Source organism: Vipera ursinii (genome assembly GCF_947247035.1).
Source record: "Vipera ursinii genome assembly, chromosome: 1".
NCBI lineage: Eukaryota > Metazoa > Chordata > Lepidosauria > Squamata > Viperidae > Vipera > Vipera ursinii.
In genome coordinates, this window is record NC_139512.1 from 47500943 (window position 1) to 47522525 (window position 21583).

Sequence of the window (21583 nt, forward strand, 5' to 3'; positions counted from 1 at the left end):
AGCTGAAAAGGATTCTCACAGCCCAAAAGCTCCCTTCTTGCATCCTTTGAAGATTTCAGTTCAGTTGTTGATTTAATCTCAAGCAGAAACTGTGGAAAAAACCTAAAATTATCCTTAATTAATAAAAGCTTGATCTTTCTCATCCAATCTTCGATTCCTCTTTCATATTTGATTTAAAAATATCCTTCCTTGGGAATATCTCTCTGGTGCTGTCTCCACCTGGGGAAAAATAAAGCAGAGACGTGTTTTAGCTCTCTGCTTTTGCTAATGTTTTACCTCTTTCTCTTTTTTCTCACTTAGAAATAGGTGAATGTGAATATTTAAAAAGCTAATTGTTATCCTGGAGTTAGAGATGGTTTCTGAGGAAGGCAGCTCCCCCATCTGCAGTGTCCCAAATCAGTTTTTCCATTACTCTTCAATATGTCATTCAAAGGAGGCAATAGCATGGAACTAAAAGGAAATCAAGTTGATGGAGTATAGACATGCATATGTTGAAACATATGTTTGAATGTTCCATTAACTATATTGCTCCATAAAAAAAATCCTGCTTAGAAGGAACCTTGATTTCCCTTTTGGTTTGGTCTGATCCTAAATTGTATCATGTGTTCCAGTTGTTGAGAGGTCTGATCCAGAGAAGCAAGAGATGGAGAAACAGATCTGGGAATTAAGAGCACAATTAAACCACAGTGCTGTATTGTCAGAGAAAGAGGAGTTGCAGCGATGTGTTGAACGCAAAGAAAAAGAGAAATTGCAGCTTGTGATGCATATGGAGGTAAACTTTTTCTTACATTATAACTTTACGGGCTTTTACTTTGCAAATGGGAGGTATGTGTGCTAAAGTTTGCCTCACAAACATTGTCAGGTGAGAGCTGCTGCTGAAGTTCAAATGTACCTTTGTTTCCCTTGTAAAGAAACAAACAGAAAAAAAATTCTGTAGATGAAACCAGTATATTGTCTTTTTCTTTTCCATGTTATTTATTTTAATATCTCTAGAGAATTTGGACGGTAGTACAAGTAGTAATATTGAGCAACATTCATTCATACAGGTCCTGGTTTGTAGTCTTGTCACAGTCTTGAGTTGCATAGTGCATAGTTCTTATGCAAAACTGTCTTTTCCACCTGTACTGAAAGCAGTGGTTCCCATCAGTACCAAATATGAAGGCTTTTATTTGTGAAAAATACAGCTGACATAGCATCAACCTGATCCTGAAAAAGAAGAGTAAGGTCAAATCTAGTTGGTACTTGAATGGGAGGCTACTTGGGGTTATAGACTAGGCTAGAAGATTAAAAAAGCAATCATGGAAAAAGACAGTGGGAAACCAGTTCTATATTATTGTTTTTTAAAAAAGCAATCATGGGAAAAAGATGGATGTGTCCAAGTAGTAACTATTTGAACATGACTTAATGGAAATTTTATTTTCAATTTAAGCATTTCCAGTATCTCCAAGTATAACCTATCTCTTGTTGGGTATAATTTCTGGAATTACAAAACTATTAACCATAAAGACATAATTCTTCCATTATCTGATCAATACAGTTTAAGACATATGTTTAGCCAGTTGATATCTATGACAGATATAGTTTTGACCCAGTATTGGTCAAGCCTCTGACTAGCAGTGACCTAAAGTCAAAATTAAAAAATGTCCAATGCAATTCTGTAGAAAATACATAGTGACAGAACAGTTTTCTGTTTGTCAAGCCACATGTGCAGAAAATTAACTTTCTTTTCCTGGCAACTGTGAGCAATTTCTTTTGAATCTGAGCAAGATTAACTAAAACTAACTGGAGAATCAGCTGAAAGTGACAACATCATCTGTTACAATGGAATTGACCAACGAAAATAAATTATAAGATTTTCTCATCAGCTCCCTCTTTTTTGCCCAGACTGTGTCCCTTTCTTGAGATTTGAAAGGGAAGGTTGCCTAATTTAAATACTTGGTCTAACATGATGATCAGTGAGATAATGTTGGCTAACATTATTTGGGTAAACCAGAGGTTAGTGCCACAATATTTTAAAAATTGGGAGAGGAGCAGTGGACTGTGGACATTATAATTTCAGGCAAATGGATACAGTCAGATTGGAAAAGGTGTTTTATAATTATTTTATGACCATAAGGCCAATTGGAATATTTATAAGCTGCTTTGCCAGAATATAGAAAAATAGGGAATTGTTACTTCATAAGGTAACTCTTGTTGCTCACTGAGAGAGGCCAGTATGGTTTCAGAAAAGATTTCAGGGTCTGCAGATGGCTTTGAATTCCCAGCCACAGGATGGATGTTAACCTAAGTGCAGAATATGACAATAGACTGGTAGATAGTTGAGTCAATATTAAATGATAAGTGCATATTATTGTTTGGCACTAAATTTGCATTAAGCAATAAAATGTTATAGCAGTCTGCCACCATTGAATGGGTTATTCTTTTTGCATTGTATGTAGTCCTCTTGTCAGTTTTGTTCTAGAAAACAAAACTCTTTAAATGGTCTTAGTTTTTTTGTAAAGCATTACTTCTAGCAATTATCGAGTGGGTAACTCTTTGGCCACTCAGGTATTTTAAAAGAATGCTTCAAATTCCAAAATAGATTTATATTTTTATTCAGTTGACATAGAGCATATATGGGCTTTACATGGCCCATGGACCACATCTGGTTCTTCTACTGTCCCTGTTTGGCCTATGGTGGGAGGGGCAGCAGGGGGAATGGCAGCCCTCTACAACAGTCCTAGTTTCTCATGTGACCCCTTGGGAAAATTAATTGCCCAGCCCTGACATAGATAATACATTATTTTAGAATACATGCCTGAAATAATAGATAAATTGAAATGATTGCTGTTTTGATTTCTTACTATGATTGTCAATTAGTATAAATCTCATATAATATTCATGTCATACTTATAAAATTATTAAATTTGATTATAATTTTAAGCACATATTTGGTCATAGCTATTATTTCATGAGGGATTTAAGTTGAACACATTTGAAGAGGATATAGAAATAGAATATGAAGATAATATCTCATTTCCTTGATACCAGTTTGGTCTAATGGTTAAGGCAACAGACTAGCAACCAGGAGACTGGGAGTTCTACTCCCATCTTAGGCACAAACACTTGGTGGATGACTGTAGGCCAGTCACTCTCTCTCAACCCAACTCACCTTGCATAGTTGCTGTTGTGGGCAATAACAGCAGGAGGAAGGAATATTAGGTATTTTGCTACCTTAAGTTATATATAAAAACAATAAAGGCAGAATAAAATAAAATACTCTTATAATCACAATTGTATCAGTAGCTATGAATACTTCAGAAGACAAATTTAATAGTAATTTTTATTGAATACAATTGTAATAAAGACAACTGTGAAATAGGTATGTAGGAAAGCAGTTAAGATATAACATATCAGGTGCTTAAAATCTTACTTCCCATTAAAGGAATAAAATTGAATATGATGAAATGTTTATTTTCTCTCAAACATTTGAAGATTTAACAAGAAATTTGAAGATACAACAACTATCTGAAACAACTTGTCTCATTTTCTATTGCATCCTATTTAACAAGAGTGTCAAGCTATAGTGGTATCTAGGTATCATTGTTAATTGGTCCAGATTTTTCCCATAAGGAATAATGTAGTGACCCACAATGCGGCCAACATGACAAGTTCTAGCTTGTGTGTTGAGTACCAAGCAAACAATGAGTATTGGGGCAAAATGTTTGTGTCAAAATGTGTTGAGTACCAAATTCCATGAGTTTCAAAGCAGTTGAATATCAAGATACCACTGTATTTTATGAGAGGAAAACAAATTTTATTTTTAGGAATATAATTTGGGCACTGATCATTTTTTACATTTGCAACCCTAAAGAATTTCTGGGAATTTGACTTTACGATTTAATGATAAAAATATTCATAGCAGGTAGCCTTTTGTAAATTTTAATTCATAGGCCTAGTTCCTTGTACCCATTATGCAATTCACATTTTGCTTCCTGCTGTTATCCTTTGAGGATAATTTCATTCTTGATGCAACATTAAGCCATAAAAGACTGCAAATTTGAAAACTACAACAGTAAAACAGCATCCCATCAAATCTGTTTCCCTATGCAAATGTAATATTGTTCTTTGCTTTTTCCAGATGGAGTTGATGAGCAAGATGAGCAAACTTGCTCTATGGATGATTGGGAAAGTTTAGGATTTGCCTCAGAATGGCTTGATCAGTTTATTTTATATGATACTCAAAGTAATCAAGCTGATCAGATTCTGTAGACTGGATCTCTCAGCTTGCTCCAGGCAAAAGCAGCCATCATTGATTGTGTATTTGCAGTTTGTACAAAACCTCCAATGGGAATTGGGCTGATCTTGTTAGAGACTTTTTAATTAGATAGGATTGTTCAGCCCATTTCATTTGTAGTTTTGTAGTTTATGCAATTCTGAATTATAATAGGAATGGGCAGACTTAATTCATCTTAGCCATCTATACTCTAAAATATAAATGGGGCAAATTCCTGGAGGAAAAGATGTAATAACAGTAGTAAAATCAGAATGCATGCACAGGCTAGATTGGATGCAAACTTTCTTAAAGCCCTGTAGAAAAATTGTATATTTTGGTTAAAGTCTTTATTTTTCTTTATAAAAAGCAAAGACTGATATTTCTGATGAGGTAGTCACTTTTGTCTACTTTATTGAGTGAACTTTTCTTGAATGGAACTAAGGATATGTGATAGTTAATTGGGGAAGAAAGAGATTTTATAATTGACAATAAAAAAGTCAATTTAGCTTACACTAATGTACCTTTGAAAAGTTATCTGAACAAATTGGAGAATGTTCTGTACATACCAGATATATTCATTCTATTCTTTTAAACTCATGTTGAACCTCATTAACCTTCGTGAGTCATTTGTATTCATCTGGATTCCAAGTATTCCCTCATCAATGGTTGTTACTGATTTAATCTGTTTCTTTTTCATCATCTGAAAGTGTTCAGAGCTGACTTTTACATAATTCAAGGCAACATTAAGAGTGAATTAACAACATTTCTATTTTTAAATAAAATAGAGATTGTAACCTCTCTTAATTGTGCTTCATCAAAAAATCCTTGACTGTCTTGCTGAGCTACCATGTACAGTATATGGGCCCTATCAACAGTTAGTTTATAGTATGAGTGAATAAATTAGCTGTTAGTAATTACACTGTATACTAACATATGATGGGAGCTTAACATTAGTTTTAATAAGTGATATATATCATCAAAGTAAATAATTGAAACCCACATAGCGCAGATGTCATCTGATTACAAACTCAACTGTATATGATATAGTGCCTAACCCCATCAGAAAAGACCATGCTGAAAAACTGTATTTTGAAGCAAAGCCTAGTTTTGAACATGTTTCAGTTTAAAAATGCTATAATAATTATATTAAATACATTAAACAGATAATAAAAGCTGGTACAAAACTGTTAAATGCCTAAGTGCACAGTCTACAACTGCATAGAGATGTTACCCTCACAATGATTGCAGCTTTGTGCAAAGAAAGGTTATTATGTGTCTTTGTACGTTTCTATGCAATGATAGGATTCTGCACATCTGCAAAGCATATCCAGAAGTATTTCTCTGGACATGTGCTAAGCATGCCTTGCAAGAAGAAATTGGTTATATATCCCGACACATTTTGATTAATTTGCCTATGCAGAAGCAAGCATGTACAAGGATTCACTTAATAAAAGGGGTGCTGGATATGTGTCCAGGCATGTCTGAACAGAAGCCAAATTTCAGTTCGACTTTTTTTTTTAGAATGCTCTGTATGCTTTTAAAAAAATAAAGCCCTATGGTTTGAAAATGGTAACTTCTGACATCAAAGAGAAGCTTAAATATTCTGCAAATAGTTTTATATCATTGGAGTTACTCTTCAGCAACCAATAACTAAGGGTTATGTTTTTCAGGGCTTCTCAAGGAGTACAGAATGGTTGAGCCTCCTGGGAGAGGGTGGTTTAATAAGTTTCATTTTATCTGGTCAGGAACCTCTGCAGCATATATTGTAGACTTCAATCTTGTTTTCATGTGTGCTCTTTAAAGAATGGTATTCATCTCATTGTCCATTTGATTGGTGGCCATAGTCTCAGTAGTAAGCGTCCTGTTTCACAGAACTATCTGATAAAATACGGATGCAAAAATGATTTAAATTCGACATTATTTATTTCTGTGAATTTGATTAACTTTATAGACTTTCAGACATTGTGAGTCTGATGCTTCATTCTGCTAAAGGAAAGAATAGAGAGTTCATAAATATTATTTTGCCTCTAAAGTCATAAAATCCATTTACATTAAATCTATTCTCGAAAAGGTCTTAGCTGGGGAAACAGTACAAACAGTTGGATAATTTATAAAAGTTATAAAACCTCATACTGAAACAGTCACATATGCTTCTGACTTTATGCCTATCACCTCATTTTGATATCAAAAACTAATGGCATTAGTTCTAAATTCTTAACACTTTTACAAACCGGTCAGACTCAGGACAACTGATTTGGATAATACTTTTGTTATATATAGAGAGAGAGATCATAAGTAAACTAAACTTACAGCCCTGTGACCTACTTGTGAGCTTCGATGTCATATCCCTCTTCACCCAAGTGCCAATCAAAGAAGCCTTGACAGCTATCCTAAATAAATACAACCCCCCAAAACATCCTAGATCTGACCAACCACTGCCTATCTAACACATACTTCATCTACAATGGACAAAGATACAAACAAATGGAAGGAGCACCCATGGGATCACCCCTTTCACCTGTCATCGCAAACCTCTACATGGAACACTTTGAAACCCTCGCTCTAGAAAAATCCAACCACAAACCCAAACTCTGGCTCAGATACGTAGATGACACCTTCGTAATCTGGCCACACGGCAAAGAAAAACTGGATGACTTCCTCACACACCTCAATAGCCTACACCCCAAAATACAATTCACCATGGAAACAGAAGCTAACAATCAACTTCCCTTCCTTGATGTCTTAGTCTACAAGAAATCCAACGGCTCCCTAGGACACACTATCTACCATAAAAAAACACACACAAACCGCTATCTGAATGCACTCTCACACCACCACCCAGCACAGATCAACTCCGTAGCCAAGACACTCATCTCCAGAACAAAACACCTAGCTGACGAACAACACCTAAAAACTGAACTACACACTCTCACTAATGTACTAACAGCCAATGGATTCCAAAGAAACACGATTACCAACTTAATCTGAAGAGAGACACCCACAAAAACCCAAGACAGAGAACAAGAAAATGGCAAAGCCCTCCTCCCATACTTAAAAGGGACCACAGACAGAATCAGCAAGGTCCTCCAAAAACACAACATCAAAACAGCATTCTACACAGACAGAAAAATATCCACCATCCTAAGAAACCCCAAGGACATAAATGGGTTAGAAAACCAAGGAGTATACGAAATCCCATGCACCACCTGCCCCACCACATACATCGGACAGACCAACAGAAGAATAAGTGCACGCATTGAAGAGCACAAAAACTCACTCAGAAAGGGAGAACAAACTTCATCCCTGGTCCAACACTTTGAAGCCACGGGACATGAAATTGATTTTAAAAAAACCAAAACTATCGCCAAAATTGAACATTTTAATAACAGAATAATCAGAGAAGCCATTGAGATAGAAAAACGCCCCCACAGCATGAACAAACGAGATGATACCTCTCGCCTACCAGCCATTTGGAAACCCGCCTTGATTTTTTTTAATTTTTTTTTATTCCATTTATATCCCGCCCTTCTCCGAAGACTCAGGGCGGCTTACAAGCTTAGCAGTAACCTTCATTCTATGTATATGCCTGCTTATTAGGGCTTTCACACACACCCCAAGCGGCATTATTACAAAGTCAGCTTAATTGCCCCCAACAATCTGGGTCCTCAGACGAGTCCCAACCACCAAGAATGATACCAGACCCAAACACATGATAACATCACATGACATCACCACCACACAACCATTCAAAAAGCAAATCTGAACCCACAATGATAACGACGCACAACCACAAAACAGAAACCTAACCACAGCTGCAACATCAGCCACTTTAAACCCCTCCAAACCACACTATAAGCAAACTGACACCCACTATAAAAACATGGCACCACCACAAACACGAAGCCGAACAAAAGCAGCACAACTCACCAGCTCAGGTCTAAGGCTGGCAGCTGAGACCAGCCCATCCACTCAAAACACACCCCCACCCAATCAGAACACACCCACCATTCAAAACACACTCCCACCCAATCAGAACACACTTAATTCCCCACCCAATCAGAGCACACCTCCACCCACAGAACACACCCCCTCTGGCAGTTTAAAAAAGAGGAACAAACAGCCACATGCTTCTCCCAGAAGAAGGAAGCTGAAGCCTCCAGCCTGATGATGACGGATGGGATTCCATCGAAACGTTGCACCTACACCTTTAGTTCTACGCGGGGAAAAACCCGAATGACCGAAGATCCATATACATACATATATATATATATATATATATATATATATATATATATATATATATATATATATATATATATATATATATAGAGAGAGAGAGAGAGAGAGAGAGAGAGAGAGAGAGAGAGATTGGATGAGCTGGAAACTTATATTTTTTTATTGAATTGATACACTACCAAATCCACCAAGACTCCTGGCAGCTTATAAGGATAGAATACATACTGTAATTGAAGCAGTCATGGTAACAACCCATTCAAGCCCCCAACAACATCAGTATCAAATCAAATTAAATAATATACTGAAACTAGTAAGAGTCTTCTATATTCTCCCACCAGAAAACTTCTCTTTTCACTAATTTTCAGAAGGCTATCACTAAAGGGGCTAATCTAAAGAGAGACAGGCTCATTCTGTTGGTGCTGTGACCAAAAAATACTCATGATATCTCTAGTAGGTTTCTCTGGGAGGCTCATCTAGAATGGGTTCATTCTGATTGTAGCAGGCGGTTCCTAGTGTCAGCCATATTAAAAATAAAAATAAACCTATTGGCAGTCAATAGCAAGTTGCAAAAAGGGACAGTTAGACAGAAAACTGAGGATATTGTTAAAACTTTAAAGTCAATAATTAGCAGTTAGGAACTAGATTAAATTTGTTTAAACTAAACATGCATACAAAAAAATCAAGAGCATAATATATATGCAATAAATATTTGAGATGTTAATCAGAAGCCTAGTGTAATAGATTATTTGTCTCAGAATCATAGAATTGTAGGGCTGGAAAGGACCTTGGAGGTCTTCTATTCCAATCTCCTGCAATCTGGACAAATGGATGCTCCATTTTTTCTTGAAGACCTCCAGTGATGGAGCTATCACAACTCCTGGAAACAAGCTGTTCCATTGATTAATTGTTTGTAGTGTTAGGAAATTTATCCTTAGTTCCAGATTGGACATTTCTTAAATGCACTTCCACCCATTGCTTTTTGTTCTGCCCTCAGGTGCTTTGGACCCCCTCTTCTTTGCGACAGTCCCTCAACTACTGGAAGATAGCTATCATGTCACCCTTACTATTTCTTTTCATTAGGCTACACTTGAGGTAGTTCACTACATACTTCCCTCCATATAATGTACTTCCATTGAAGACTACATGCTGAGTGTGGTTGGTCAGCCAACTGTGAATCCATCTGATGGTGATATTGTCTATCCTACGTTGTTCTATCTTGCCAAGAAATAGGCTGTGGTCTACTTTCTCAAATGCCTAAAGTCCAAGTAGACTATATCTACAGTATTTCTCTAATTCACTAATTTAGTCACTTTATCAAAGAAGATATTAGAGTTTGTGATTTTTTTAATCCATTACTTAAGAGTGAGTTCTTGGTTTTTGACATAACAATTATTATGTTGAAGTAAGGACACATCCATGCATCATTTTATTTTGTAAATTTTCTGACATATTCTGTCATGTTCTTAAGTTTGTCCTGAATTTCTTTCTCTTTGTAATTGCAATGATATGGAAAATAATGGCTGTGCAAAACAATTAGGGATGGTTGCAATTAGTTGATTTGTTTCAGATTTAACTTTCATTTTATAAATTGGATACATTGGATATTGCTTAACAAAATGCTTTGATTTTCCTTAGATTCCTGGGAATTCTGTGTGTGGTCCTATATTTTGTAATTCTGTGTTTGCACACTATGTTTAATGTTCTGCATGTTAAAAATAGAGTCTTAATGTCTGTAGGTTTGCTTCAAAACAAGATTTTTATGTTTAGTTTTAGATTGCTGCATTTTCGGTATATAGTTACTGAGCAATACTGAAATTTGTTTATAATTTTTAACATTTGAAAGTACAATATTTTATGTTGTTGTTGCAAAAGCTGAAGGTTTTTCTAGATTTCTTTATTGTGAAAGAAATTACAAGAAACAGACTGGTGGTAGTGAGGCAGCTTATCTGCGCAGACTATTCTAAAATAAGCCAACTTGGTTCTGTCTGATTTTATGAAAGATTCATATTGTAGCAGACTTCTTTGAGGATTGCTAGGCAATCTTAGCCTCATCCTAAAACCATCAAACTGTTCAAATAGATGGTAGTCTGAACATCTTCAGTCTAAGCAATTTGAACATCTTCAGTCCATATAGCATTAGCTGCTTTTCATTTCTCTTGCTTTGCCATTGTCCTGCTTTTTGTACTGATGCATAACCGAGCAATCACAGCTACTTATTTATTTGATTTATATAACTACCTCACATAAGTTGCTTGAGGAGTCTTACAAGACTAAAATATACAAATCCACCAAACATAATTGCCGAGCACCCAAAGATAAACAACAATCTCATTTCCCATCAGCAGTAACAGAGTTTATCTACCTGTCTGATCCAAAGGCCTAGCAAAACAGCCAAGTCTTTAATGCCTTGCAAAAGACTAAAAGAGATGCGACATCAAAATCTTTTTCAAAATCCATCAGAATCTAACGCCTTGCCATAACTTCTACCCAGCCAAGCCACAGCTGAGCATAAGATCTGACAATCATAACTTTGGTAGTTTGGGCATGTCTGCAAGTTGGATGTAACACTCTTGCCTAAGTGATTGCTGGAAAGGAAACATTCATCTGGTTGGAGAGAAAAAAAAGAAGAAAAAAATTCCCTTCAAAAAATATGGATCAGCTGATAGAACAGCTGAAGCATAGCAGTTGTACTCTAATGTCACAGAATTTATAGCATCCGCTTAGGACTGAGAACATTGAAAAGGTATCTGCAAGGTATTAGCCGTGGTGTGACATCTTACAGTTTACAAGGCCATCCACACAAATTAAGCTTTTAATAATAGAAATATAAAGCTATCTGATGATCTTAAAAAGTCACGTAGTTTACCTCTTTTTAAAATTAGTCTATGCCATGGTTGTTTCTAGTTGGACCCACAGAGTGATCTTTGATGCCTTTCATTGCTTTGATTAATGACATAACTCTTTTACTAATATTGAAAAGAAGAAAACTGGTTGCCACCCTTTGTCATATCTGTGGTACAGATAATATCAGTATTCCCTGATAATATTAAAGATAGTTCCAGTTACTTTGGCAGATTTGGGTCAATACGTCACTTGTGCAGGCAAAGCTCACAATATTTTATGCACCCAAAGTTGTCTAATCTAAACCTTCCTTCCAATCCAACATACTGTTTCTTGTATGACATCAGCTAGTGAAATATGTAATATACAGGATGCTATATTAAAGATGTCTATAAAGAATAAAAAACAATGTGTTGGGTATGGACATAGTAGAATAAGTATAGAAATGTATGAGTTCTTGATGTAAATGTTTAGTAAATATAAATTAGTGTGATAAAGATATTGTTCTAATATGGATTGTGGAATATTTCATATAACTAATACAGATACCATTCCATAATAGCTTCAAAGTCAGCAAAAATACTTTTTAAAAATTGCATTGAAACAGGTATCCATCTCAAAAAGGAGGAGGCAGGTAGAGCTCCTCATCCTCATGTTCATTTTTCATATCTTTCTTTTCAAAATAGTCACTGCATTACAGCTGCATTACAGATAATGAGAAAAAAGTTGTAGGTTTCTCAGGGAAAACTTTCTGTTGAATAGGGTTGTTCCCAATCCTGAGGTATAACTTTTTCTGGGCAGTCAGTGGCTTGTACAGAAAGAAAGTTATAGGAAAATTTGTTTTTGTTTCTTTTCTTCTTTAGTATGCCATCTACACTCAGCCTCTCAAAACAATACAGAATAGAACAAGACTATAGTATTAAAACATGTAGTTGTTAAGCTGTTGGAATAGGAGAGATAAGATCCATATTCTAGTTTACTCTTGTTGTTAGAAGCACACTGGGTATCTTTGGACCTGTCAGTTTCTCTCAGTCCAACCTATTTGACACAATGGTTGTTACAGGAAAAAAAATGGAGGGCAGAGCACTATTTGCTGAATGAAAGACAGAATATCCCTCAATATACATGCATGCATACAAACATACATACATACATTGAGTCAGTCAATCCATTAAATCATTAGTTAGTCATAGACCAGCAAATAAAACACAAAAGTCATAATTAATTAAGATAAAAGGAAAAATATAATTTTAAAATATCTAAAAAGGGTTTGTGTTAATAGGGGTGACATGATAGCAGTATTCCAGTATTTGAGGAGCTGCCACAAAGAAGAGGGGGCCAAATTATTCTCCAAAGCACCAGAGGGCAGGACAAAAAACAATGGTTGGAAACTGACCAAAGAGAGAAGCAACCTGGAATTAAGGAGAAACTTCCTAACAGTGAGGACAATTAACTAGTGGAACAGCTTGCCTTCAGAAATTGTGGACGCTCCATCACTGGAGTTTTTTTTTTTAAAGAAGAGACTAGACAGAAATGGCATAGGTTCTCCTGCTTGAGCAGGGGGTTGGACTAGAAGATCTCCAAGCTCCCTTCCAACTCTATTCTAATACTGTGGCATACTGTGCAGATTATAGAAGAGTATTTGGCTGTGGTCAAGAAAATAAAATCAGATTGATGTGATAATCATCTCTTGGGTTAAAATAGATTGGAATGACCAGGATATTTAGTAAACAATAATTCCTGTTGAGCACCTGCATGGAAAGGGCAATAGAGAATAACATGTTCCATGAATTCAGTTATTTCTCCATGGCATGGACACAATTTCTGTTCAAAGGGGATTTTTTGGTATCTCCCTTCAATAACAGCTGTTAGGAGGGCATTGAATCTGACAAAGGAAAAGACCCTTCTGATTCTGGGGATCATTATGTCTCTGAGATATCTAGCTGATTGGGAAAGATGTAAAAAGAGGTTCAAGAAGGTGCTTCTGGGTAGAGCTAGAAAGTGTAATTGCAGCTCTAAATCAATGAGCTGCTGTTTGAGATCAGCTACTGAGCATTCATAGCCCATCACGGTAATGGCTGATCATGAATAGCCATAAAATTGCAATTTGGCATGTATTGTCTGTTGTGTACCTTGTTGACCAGGGAGATGGCTGATTTGGTATAGGTTTCCTTTTGTTTTGTTTTCTTACCAGATAGGTTGGTGGATAATGGTAAAATGTATGACTTGTACATTTTGCATAAATATAACAAGAAGAAGGAGGAGGAGGAGGACGATGATGATGATGATGTTGGAAGGGAACTTGGAGGTCTTCCAGTCCAACCCTTTGCTCAGGCAGGAAACCCTTATACCATTTCAGACAAATGGCTGTCCAGTCTCTTCTTTAAACTTCCAGTGTTGGAACATTCATAGCTTCTGGAGGCAGGTTGTTTCACTGATTAATTGTTTTAACTGTCAGGAAATTTCTCCTTAGTTTTAGGTTGCTTCTCTCCTTGATTAGTTTCCATCCGTTGTGTTAGGCATATGGTGTTAGCCTACAATGTTGGGTTGAAAATATATTAACCATAATGCTATGGCTTTAAGATGTTAATTGGCCAATGGGTGTGTAAGTGTTCTCATGGCCATAAGAGGAAGCTAGGAACGTAGCTTCTCTCTCTCTCTGAATTCACTGATCTCTACTGTTACTGTTTTTGCTCTGCTGTTGGTTTACTACTGTTGTAACCTAAACTGTGTATTGACCTCTGGACCGGTAAGAAGACTTTGTGACTTGGACTGTTTATTTTTGACTGTGCATTTTTGTTCTTACACCACCTCAAAAGTAAACTACTTTTTGTTTTTATAACTCAGTGTATTCTTGTGTGACTTTTTCTACTCTCAGTACCATTCCTTGTCTGTGCAACTCTTTGGTAGCACAAGGAGACCTCTGCACAAACAAAATTCCTTAACACGTTGCTTCTTGTATCATTGGAAGATAACAGAATTATGTATCCTTGTGCTTTAAAGAAAATAATCTCAGTTAAAAAAAGTTTGCCTTGTTTATGAAAAATGTGAATTGCTAATAAAATACAGTAGAAGTCACTTTTTCAGATAAGATAAAGGTTTCCAATTAATTTAACAATATTTTCTGTACATTGCTTAAAGGTTGAATCTTGTTTTATTAAATACTGCATAGAAACTATAGTTGTATATACAAAATCTTTTCCCTAAGGCTTTGTGCAGAAATAATTATTTTTAATGACTCAGAAAAGTTGAAGATGCCATTATTTAGGACTGTGTCTTTTAATACTATCACCAGATGGGAAGCAATTACAACTGTTGAAAGGGAAAAAATTAGCACAAAGGTGAGAGACTTTATAACATTATTGAAGTTTAAATGTAACCATTTCAGTGTTTTTAAGTATCTCTTCACATCTGTCAGTGAATTTGAATCCATGGATCTCACAGGTTATGTTTAACTAATACAAACCTTCCTTTGTTACTGAATTCAGCTGAGCATATAAAACACCACTTTAAAGGTATATGAATAAGGTTTTATAGTGTGCTTGATGGTCTAAAAACATCCACATGTATTAGAGTATGAAAGTCTTTTGCATTGTAGAGAAATGCTCAATTACAAAGTCTACTTTAATTTCAGTTATAATGATCACAGTGTCCAAAATCATTTATTTAGAATAATGATATTTAATGGTTGACATTAAATCTTTCTAGGTCTCTTGTTTGATGACAAGCTTTGAGATGTCTTCTTATCGTATTGTTATTTTAAACGGCTCTATGGAAGATATCTAAGCTGTCATCAAGAAACAAAGAATGATAAATACTTATCAGTTTTGTATGTGGACTGTGGCATTTTTCCATTGGATGTTATGACTTTTCTTTTTGGATATTTCCATATAAGGTGGTAGTTTTTTAATTGTTACTATTACTATTATTTTATATATATGTATATGTATGTAAAAAGGGACGCGGTGGCTCAGTGGGTTAGGACGCTGAGCTTGTTGATCTGAAGGTTGGCAGTTTGGCGGGTCAAATCCCGAGTGCCATGTAGCAGAGTGAGCGCCTGTTACTCGTCCCAGCTTCTGCCAACCTAGCAGTTCGAAAGCACGTAAAAATGCAAGTAGAAAAATAGGGACCACTGCGGTGGGAAGGTAACAGCGCTCCATGCACCTTTGGCGTCTAGTCATGCCGGCCACATGACCACGGAGACGTCCTCGGACAAGCGCTGGCTCTTCGGCTTTGAAACGGAGATGAGCACCGGCCCCTAGAGTCGGAAACAACTAGCATGCATGTGTGGGGGAACCTTTACCTTTACCTTATATGTATGTATGTATGTATGTATGTGTATATATATATATGTGTATGTGTATATATATGTGTGTACACACACACACACACACACACACACACACACACACACACACATATATATATATATATATATATATATATATATATATATATATATATAATGTTAAATGCTTGTTAACTATTCGAATCTCAGAAGGCTGACTGATGAAAACAAATAAGTTTGAAATGCATATCAGTCTCCCTTTACTTCTTTGTTAGCAATCTAAAATTTATATATATATAAATTAAAAAATTTACACAAATATGAGCTGTCACCGGTGTGACTAATGCCTGTCGATGGCCTTCAGGATAGGCTGACACAGGAGATAAAGATTTGTCCCATGTTTGGGGCCTAGCAAGGTAATCTAAGAGTTAACAAGCATTTGTCATATATCGCCCCTTGCTTCTCTGCTAGCAAAGCGAGAGAGATCCTGTGGCTCAAGGTAAAAACAACTGCCTAATGTGCAATCAGCCCAGGTTCGAATCTCAGAAGGGTATGGCTCACTGATGAAAACTAATAAGTTTGAAATGCATATTAGTCTCCCTTAATTCTTTGTTAGCAATTTAAAAAATTTACACAAATATGAGCTGTCACCGGTGTGACTAATGCCTGTCGATGGCCTTCAGGATAGGCTGACACAGGAGATAAAGATTTGTCCCATGTTTGGGGCCTAGCAAGGTAATCTAAGAGTTAACAAGCATTTGTCATATATATATATGTGTCAGGTGAACCCAAGAAAGTATTCAACGTATCTTGTTGATTCCATACACCTTGTACAGACATACAGTGTTACTCAATATGCAGATAGTTTTTTGGTACATATTCAAGAATACTTTTTGAAGTGGAAAATACTTCTGTTTTATTCCTAGTCTGTGGTGATCCAGCTAATTTTTGTAAATAAATTGTCTAGTATAGGTAGAACTTTGTATATTTGAACATGGTCCAGCTACAAATTGCCCTTTTTGGGAATAGGATTTTTATTTTTACATTCTTAGAGGATAGCCAAGTTATAAGAATTTGTTGGCAGATGTCATTTTAAGTTGGATGTATGTATAGTGTAAGATTCTTTTTGTTTGCCATTTCCTGGTAGCAAATAGATGCATTCTAGAGATACATTCCAGGTATGTCAATGTATGTGAGTGGAAAGTATTTTGTTCATTGCAAACAATAAAGAATAAACAATATTTATTCTTTTGGCCTTTAATTAGTGCAGCTTAATGGGACCTAAGAGACACATATTAGGCTTTTGGTTGCTTATAAATAATTGTAATGGATTTAACTGCTTTGTGTTTTTGACCTTGCTGTACCTTGCCAAGAATCTTTTTGGTTTGGAACGGGCTGTAAATATTGTAAATGAACAAATAATAGTGTCATGAATAGGCATAATTGCAGAAAACTGAATAATTGCTATGATGCTTTTCATGTATTGAAAGAAATTTGCTTTCTTTATATGTAAAAGTTATGTTTATATGTGCCTGTCTGTAAGCATAGTCCTTAATATGTTGTGCTGGCTTTTAGGCGTTAACAGCTGACTTGGAAAAGAGGGACAACCAGCAGCAAAGGATGATGAGCCAACTGAAAGAGATACAGAACAACTACAAAATCTGTGAAAATGAGTGCAGAGCTGCTGAATTACAGGTTACAGAGCTAGGTCAGCAATTAGAAGAATCGATCAAGGAAGCAGAGAAATACCTAGCTGAATTCAAACAATCTGAAGTACTAAGGCTAGAGACTGAGAAGAAAAAGGAAGAATTAAAACTCAAAGCTCAGGAATCAATTCGATACTGGAAGCTAAGGTGTAAAAAACTAGAACATGAAAAAGAAAAACAAACTGAACTTCATAGCCAGTTGATGGAGAAGAACAATTTGGTATGGTATATACATACATATATAGATATATATTTCATTTCCTTCAAACAATAATTTTGCATCATGTAAATATTTGTAGTTCTTCCAATACAGTTTACAACAGTGCTTTCTAAACCTGGATAAATTACCAAAATTGAGTAAAACTGTTTTTTCGTTGGGTAATGTCACACAAACCCATTACCCAATCAAACAGTGTCACTTAAATAGGACTTTTGGATAAGCTGTAAAAACGATTTTCTGATAAGCGGTTTTGGGTAATGAAGGAAAAAGTTTGGAAAGGACTGGTTTAAAACTGTTGAAATTAATTTGTGTGACAGTTATGAACTGTTACTAAAACACATTACATTAGTAGTGAGGAGGAGTGATGAGATAGGACTTTCAGTAGAAAATACTGAAATAAAAAAATATAATTTAATCAAAACAAGGTAATTTTTTTAACATTTAAAACTGATCACAGATGGAAACTGGGTGAAGTCCAAATCTAGTCCATCTTAGATTATACTTAGTTAAATCACTAAAATCAATTAGTCATGACTAATTTATCTTGAGTTAATATCAGTGGGCTTATGCTCATTAGACTCACATTTTTCAGTCTTTGATTAGCACAGCTATTCTCACATTTCTCTTATAAGAAATGTTATAAATTAAGAAGATAATGATATAGAATTGTTGTCTCTCCCCCCTCCCCCCCGCCTTGCCTCACCAAATTTGGAATCTTTGTAATGTACTTTAAAACCTTTACGGAAGAATTTAAAAAAAAATAATTTCTAGGATTGAAGTCTTAAAACATGATGATTGTCAAGTATATTTTTTAGAAATCTGGTTTTGATCATCCAATTAAATAAAACACATTCTGAGCACTTTGTTTTAGGGATAACTGTATTCTGTCTGTGATACTGTCTTCGTTTCCCTGCTGTTTTATGCGGCAAAGATAGAAGGCATCTTTTCCTGTTAGGTTGTCTTTTGTCTCTGTTGGGAATACAACTTTGAGACTTTTCAGTCAACATTAATGGCTGAGATTTTATTTATTTGAAGAAATGTGCCTGCCTTTCTTACACAGTGATCCTAGGCAGATAATAGCAACCAATAAAAACTACAACATAAAAACACATTGTACCCTTCTCACCAAGACATCAGAACTATACATACTGTTGATTCCTTGACCTTTCCAACACAAATACTTAGGGTCTTCATGGTCTTTTAAAGGCTAAAAGTGTAGTTCCCCCCCTCCCTCAAAATCTCAGTTGGAAGCTATGTTAGAGAGCCTGGCTTTCAAGAACTGTAGGGACAATACATCTGTGAAGGCAGTATATTGAAGGTACAGAGTATGTTATACCTTTGGAATTTGGAGTGGCACATAAGCCCTACTTAATAAATAAATAAAGGATGCAAAACAAATGTAAACTATTTGTTTTTCTCTACTCTATAGCTGATTAAAGATAGGGATTGTACATGTCTACTTGGATTTCTTTTAAATCTTTTCCAGCAGGCTTCTTCCTGAGCTTTATAAAGCTAAGCCTCTTGTTTCCAATAATGGAAAAACCAGACACCTCCAAGAAGCACACAGTCCTCTTTATGGATTTGCTTTTGGAGGTGCAAAATATGTTTTGTCAGATTGGGAGTCAGATTGTCCTGATGGCCAGAATGACTCTGCATTGGTAGATAAAAGTTTATTTGCAGGTTTGACTAGTTGATAGGCTCAATGGACTTTCGTTTGCATTCTTTCTAGAAATAGCAATTCAGTTAGGAAAATAGGTCGCCATGGATTCTACAAGGATACTCCAGTGAGAAGTTTGGGACTCTTTGGGAAGCCTTTGTCTTGTTTCATTCTCTATTTGCCCAGAAGGAAGGAACTAACAGTTATGAGTTTAGAGCTCAGTGATGCAGTATAATTTTCAATTTTGGTAATCAGCTGAAAAATTAACATTTAAAATACCAATTGATATTGAAATTAAATGTTCCTGAATAATATCTAGAAACAGAAGAAAATCCTTTAAATACTTAAAGGAGAAGTATATTTGATGTGATAATAAATATGGGAGAAAAATGACTTGTGTGAAAATAGTAAATTAGCCCTTCTACCCTAGAGGTAAAAACATGTAAAGAGGACAGTTTTGGCAGATTGCCATCAGCAACCTGAAAGCAATAATTAAGCTTATGATCACAGTTTCAAAATAATCAACCAACGTAGGAAGCAGATTTAATACTGAAAAGCTTTTTTTTAGGTCCTCAGAAGGATTCAGTACGATATACGCCACATTGACAAGTTGGTGGATTTTCTTCCTTGCTTTATAATTAATCATTCATTTACTTTACATTCTGTCAATGCAAATTATACTTCGCAGAATTTAAAAGTTTGCCATCTAAGATAAAAAAACCAGATCAACCCTTTAATTCACAATAGGTCAGGAATTCTTAAAATCTTTGAAAGGGCAGAATAAAAAGGAATATCGGTAAGACGTTTTGGAGGAGGAAGAGAATGTTAATAGAAATGTTCTAAGCATCCAAGATTTTGCTGCATGGCCCAATAGTAGACAACTGCTTAGCAAGAAAAGAGGATAATTTGAATTTAGTCTAAATTTAAATAGGAATGTTTAATGCAGATTGTTTGGAGTAGTTTGACAACTTAGGATAGGAGATGTATTTAAATATTGTTACTTTTTAATATATATCAGTTTACATGTATATTTTGTCCTTTGTCTTTGATGATTTTTATATTATTACTTAATATAGTGGGGAGGGCTCAGTAATTCCATTTTCTTTAAGATTAATGCTGGTGGTAGAATTATATTTCTTGGCAAAGATAAAAGAGAATGGATAAATCAAGAATAATTCAGAAAGGGGATATAAGCAGTTAGGGCTGGGCAGGTGAAAAGGCTTTGATTGGGTGGATAATGCCAGAATGTGGAACATATTAAGACTCATGAACATGCCGGAACATCTAATTACTCTTTTGAATAGCCTGTACAATGAGCAAGAAACTATTATAAGAACTAACTTTGAAGAGACTTGTTCAGGAAAAAGAAGAGAGACAACAATGGATCTGTTTAACTCATATTGTTAAATCTATTATGTAATTAAGTTAAATATTGGAAGAATAGGCTATTGGAAGAAAAAAATAACAGGTATCTAATCACTTGAAATAATGCAGATAATGCCAACTTGTTAAATGAAGATAAATAGTTAATTAGGAAGAGAATGTTAGGTACTTAAGAGAACCCCTGAGCTGCTTTTATGCTATGATATTTTTTTTAAAAAATATAAACTGCCTAGTCACTGAAATGAGATGGATGGTATGTGATAGATAAATAAGTAACAGAAAGTAAAAAAAATCTGGATTCATGTTAAATGCCAATTCCCACGACGATAGGGAATGGCTGCAGGTGTAAGATCAGAGGGCCGTATCGACCTCCGGGAGGGCCTCTCCGCTATCTCCAAGCGGTGAGACGCTCCGACCCTCTGCCTTCGACCCAAGGCTCTGGGAGCGGGGATGTGCAGCCACCTGAGCTCCGACTGGTGTACCTAAATGCCAGGTCCGTTGTTAATAAGGCTCCCCTCGTCCGGGATTTAGTCGAGGGTGAGCAAGCGGACCTGGCTTGCATTACGGAAACCTGGTTGGGCCCAGAGGGTGGTATCCCCCTGGTGGATCTCTGCCCACCAGGCTTCCGGGTGCTACACCGGCCTCGGACTCAGGGTAGGGGTGGGGGAGTGGCTGTAGTTATGAGGGAGACCTTATGTCCGCAGGAGGCCACCGTTCCTCAGATAGTCGGGTGTGAATCTCTCTTATTGAGGTTTGGTCCTAGGGCGCAGTTGGGCTTGCTGCTCGCGTACCTTTCGCCTAGTCGCGTAGCAGCAGCCCTGCCTGAGCTTCTCGATATCCTCTCAGGGCTGGTGATTGAGTTTCCTAAACTAATGGTTTTGGGAGACTTCAATCTACCATCCCTGGGAGGAGTATCTGAGTTAGCTCGGGAGTTCATGGCTTCCATGACGGCCATGGACCTGACGCAGGTAATTCATGGACCAACCCATGAGGGAGG

At 36.1% G+C, this 21583-nt stretch overlaps 1 protein-coding gene across 5 annotated transcripts in view; it reads left to right on the forward strand.

Moving 5' to 3' along the window:
- The window catches only part of CEP128 (centrosomal protein 128), a 221658-nt gene that overhangs the window by 33960 nt on the left and 166115 nt on the right, over positions 1-21583 (forward strand). For all 5 annotated transcript variants that reach the window (XM_083375275.1, XM_083375272.1, XM_083375274.1 and 2 more), the window contains 2 exons: positions 612-772; positions 17196-17546. In XM_083375275.1, coding sequence (XP_083231401.1) covers positions 612-772; positions 17196-17546 — 512 coding nt within the window. The remainder of the gene's footprint in view (positions 1-611; positions 773-17195; positions 17547-21583) is intronic.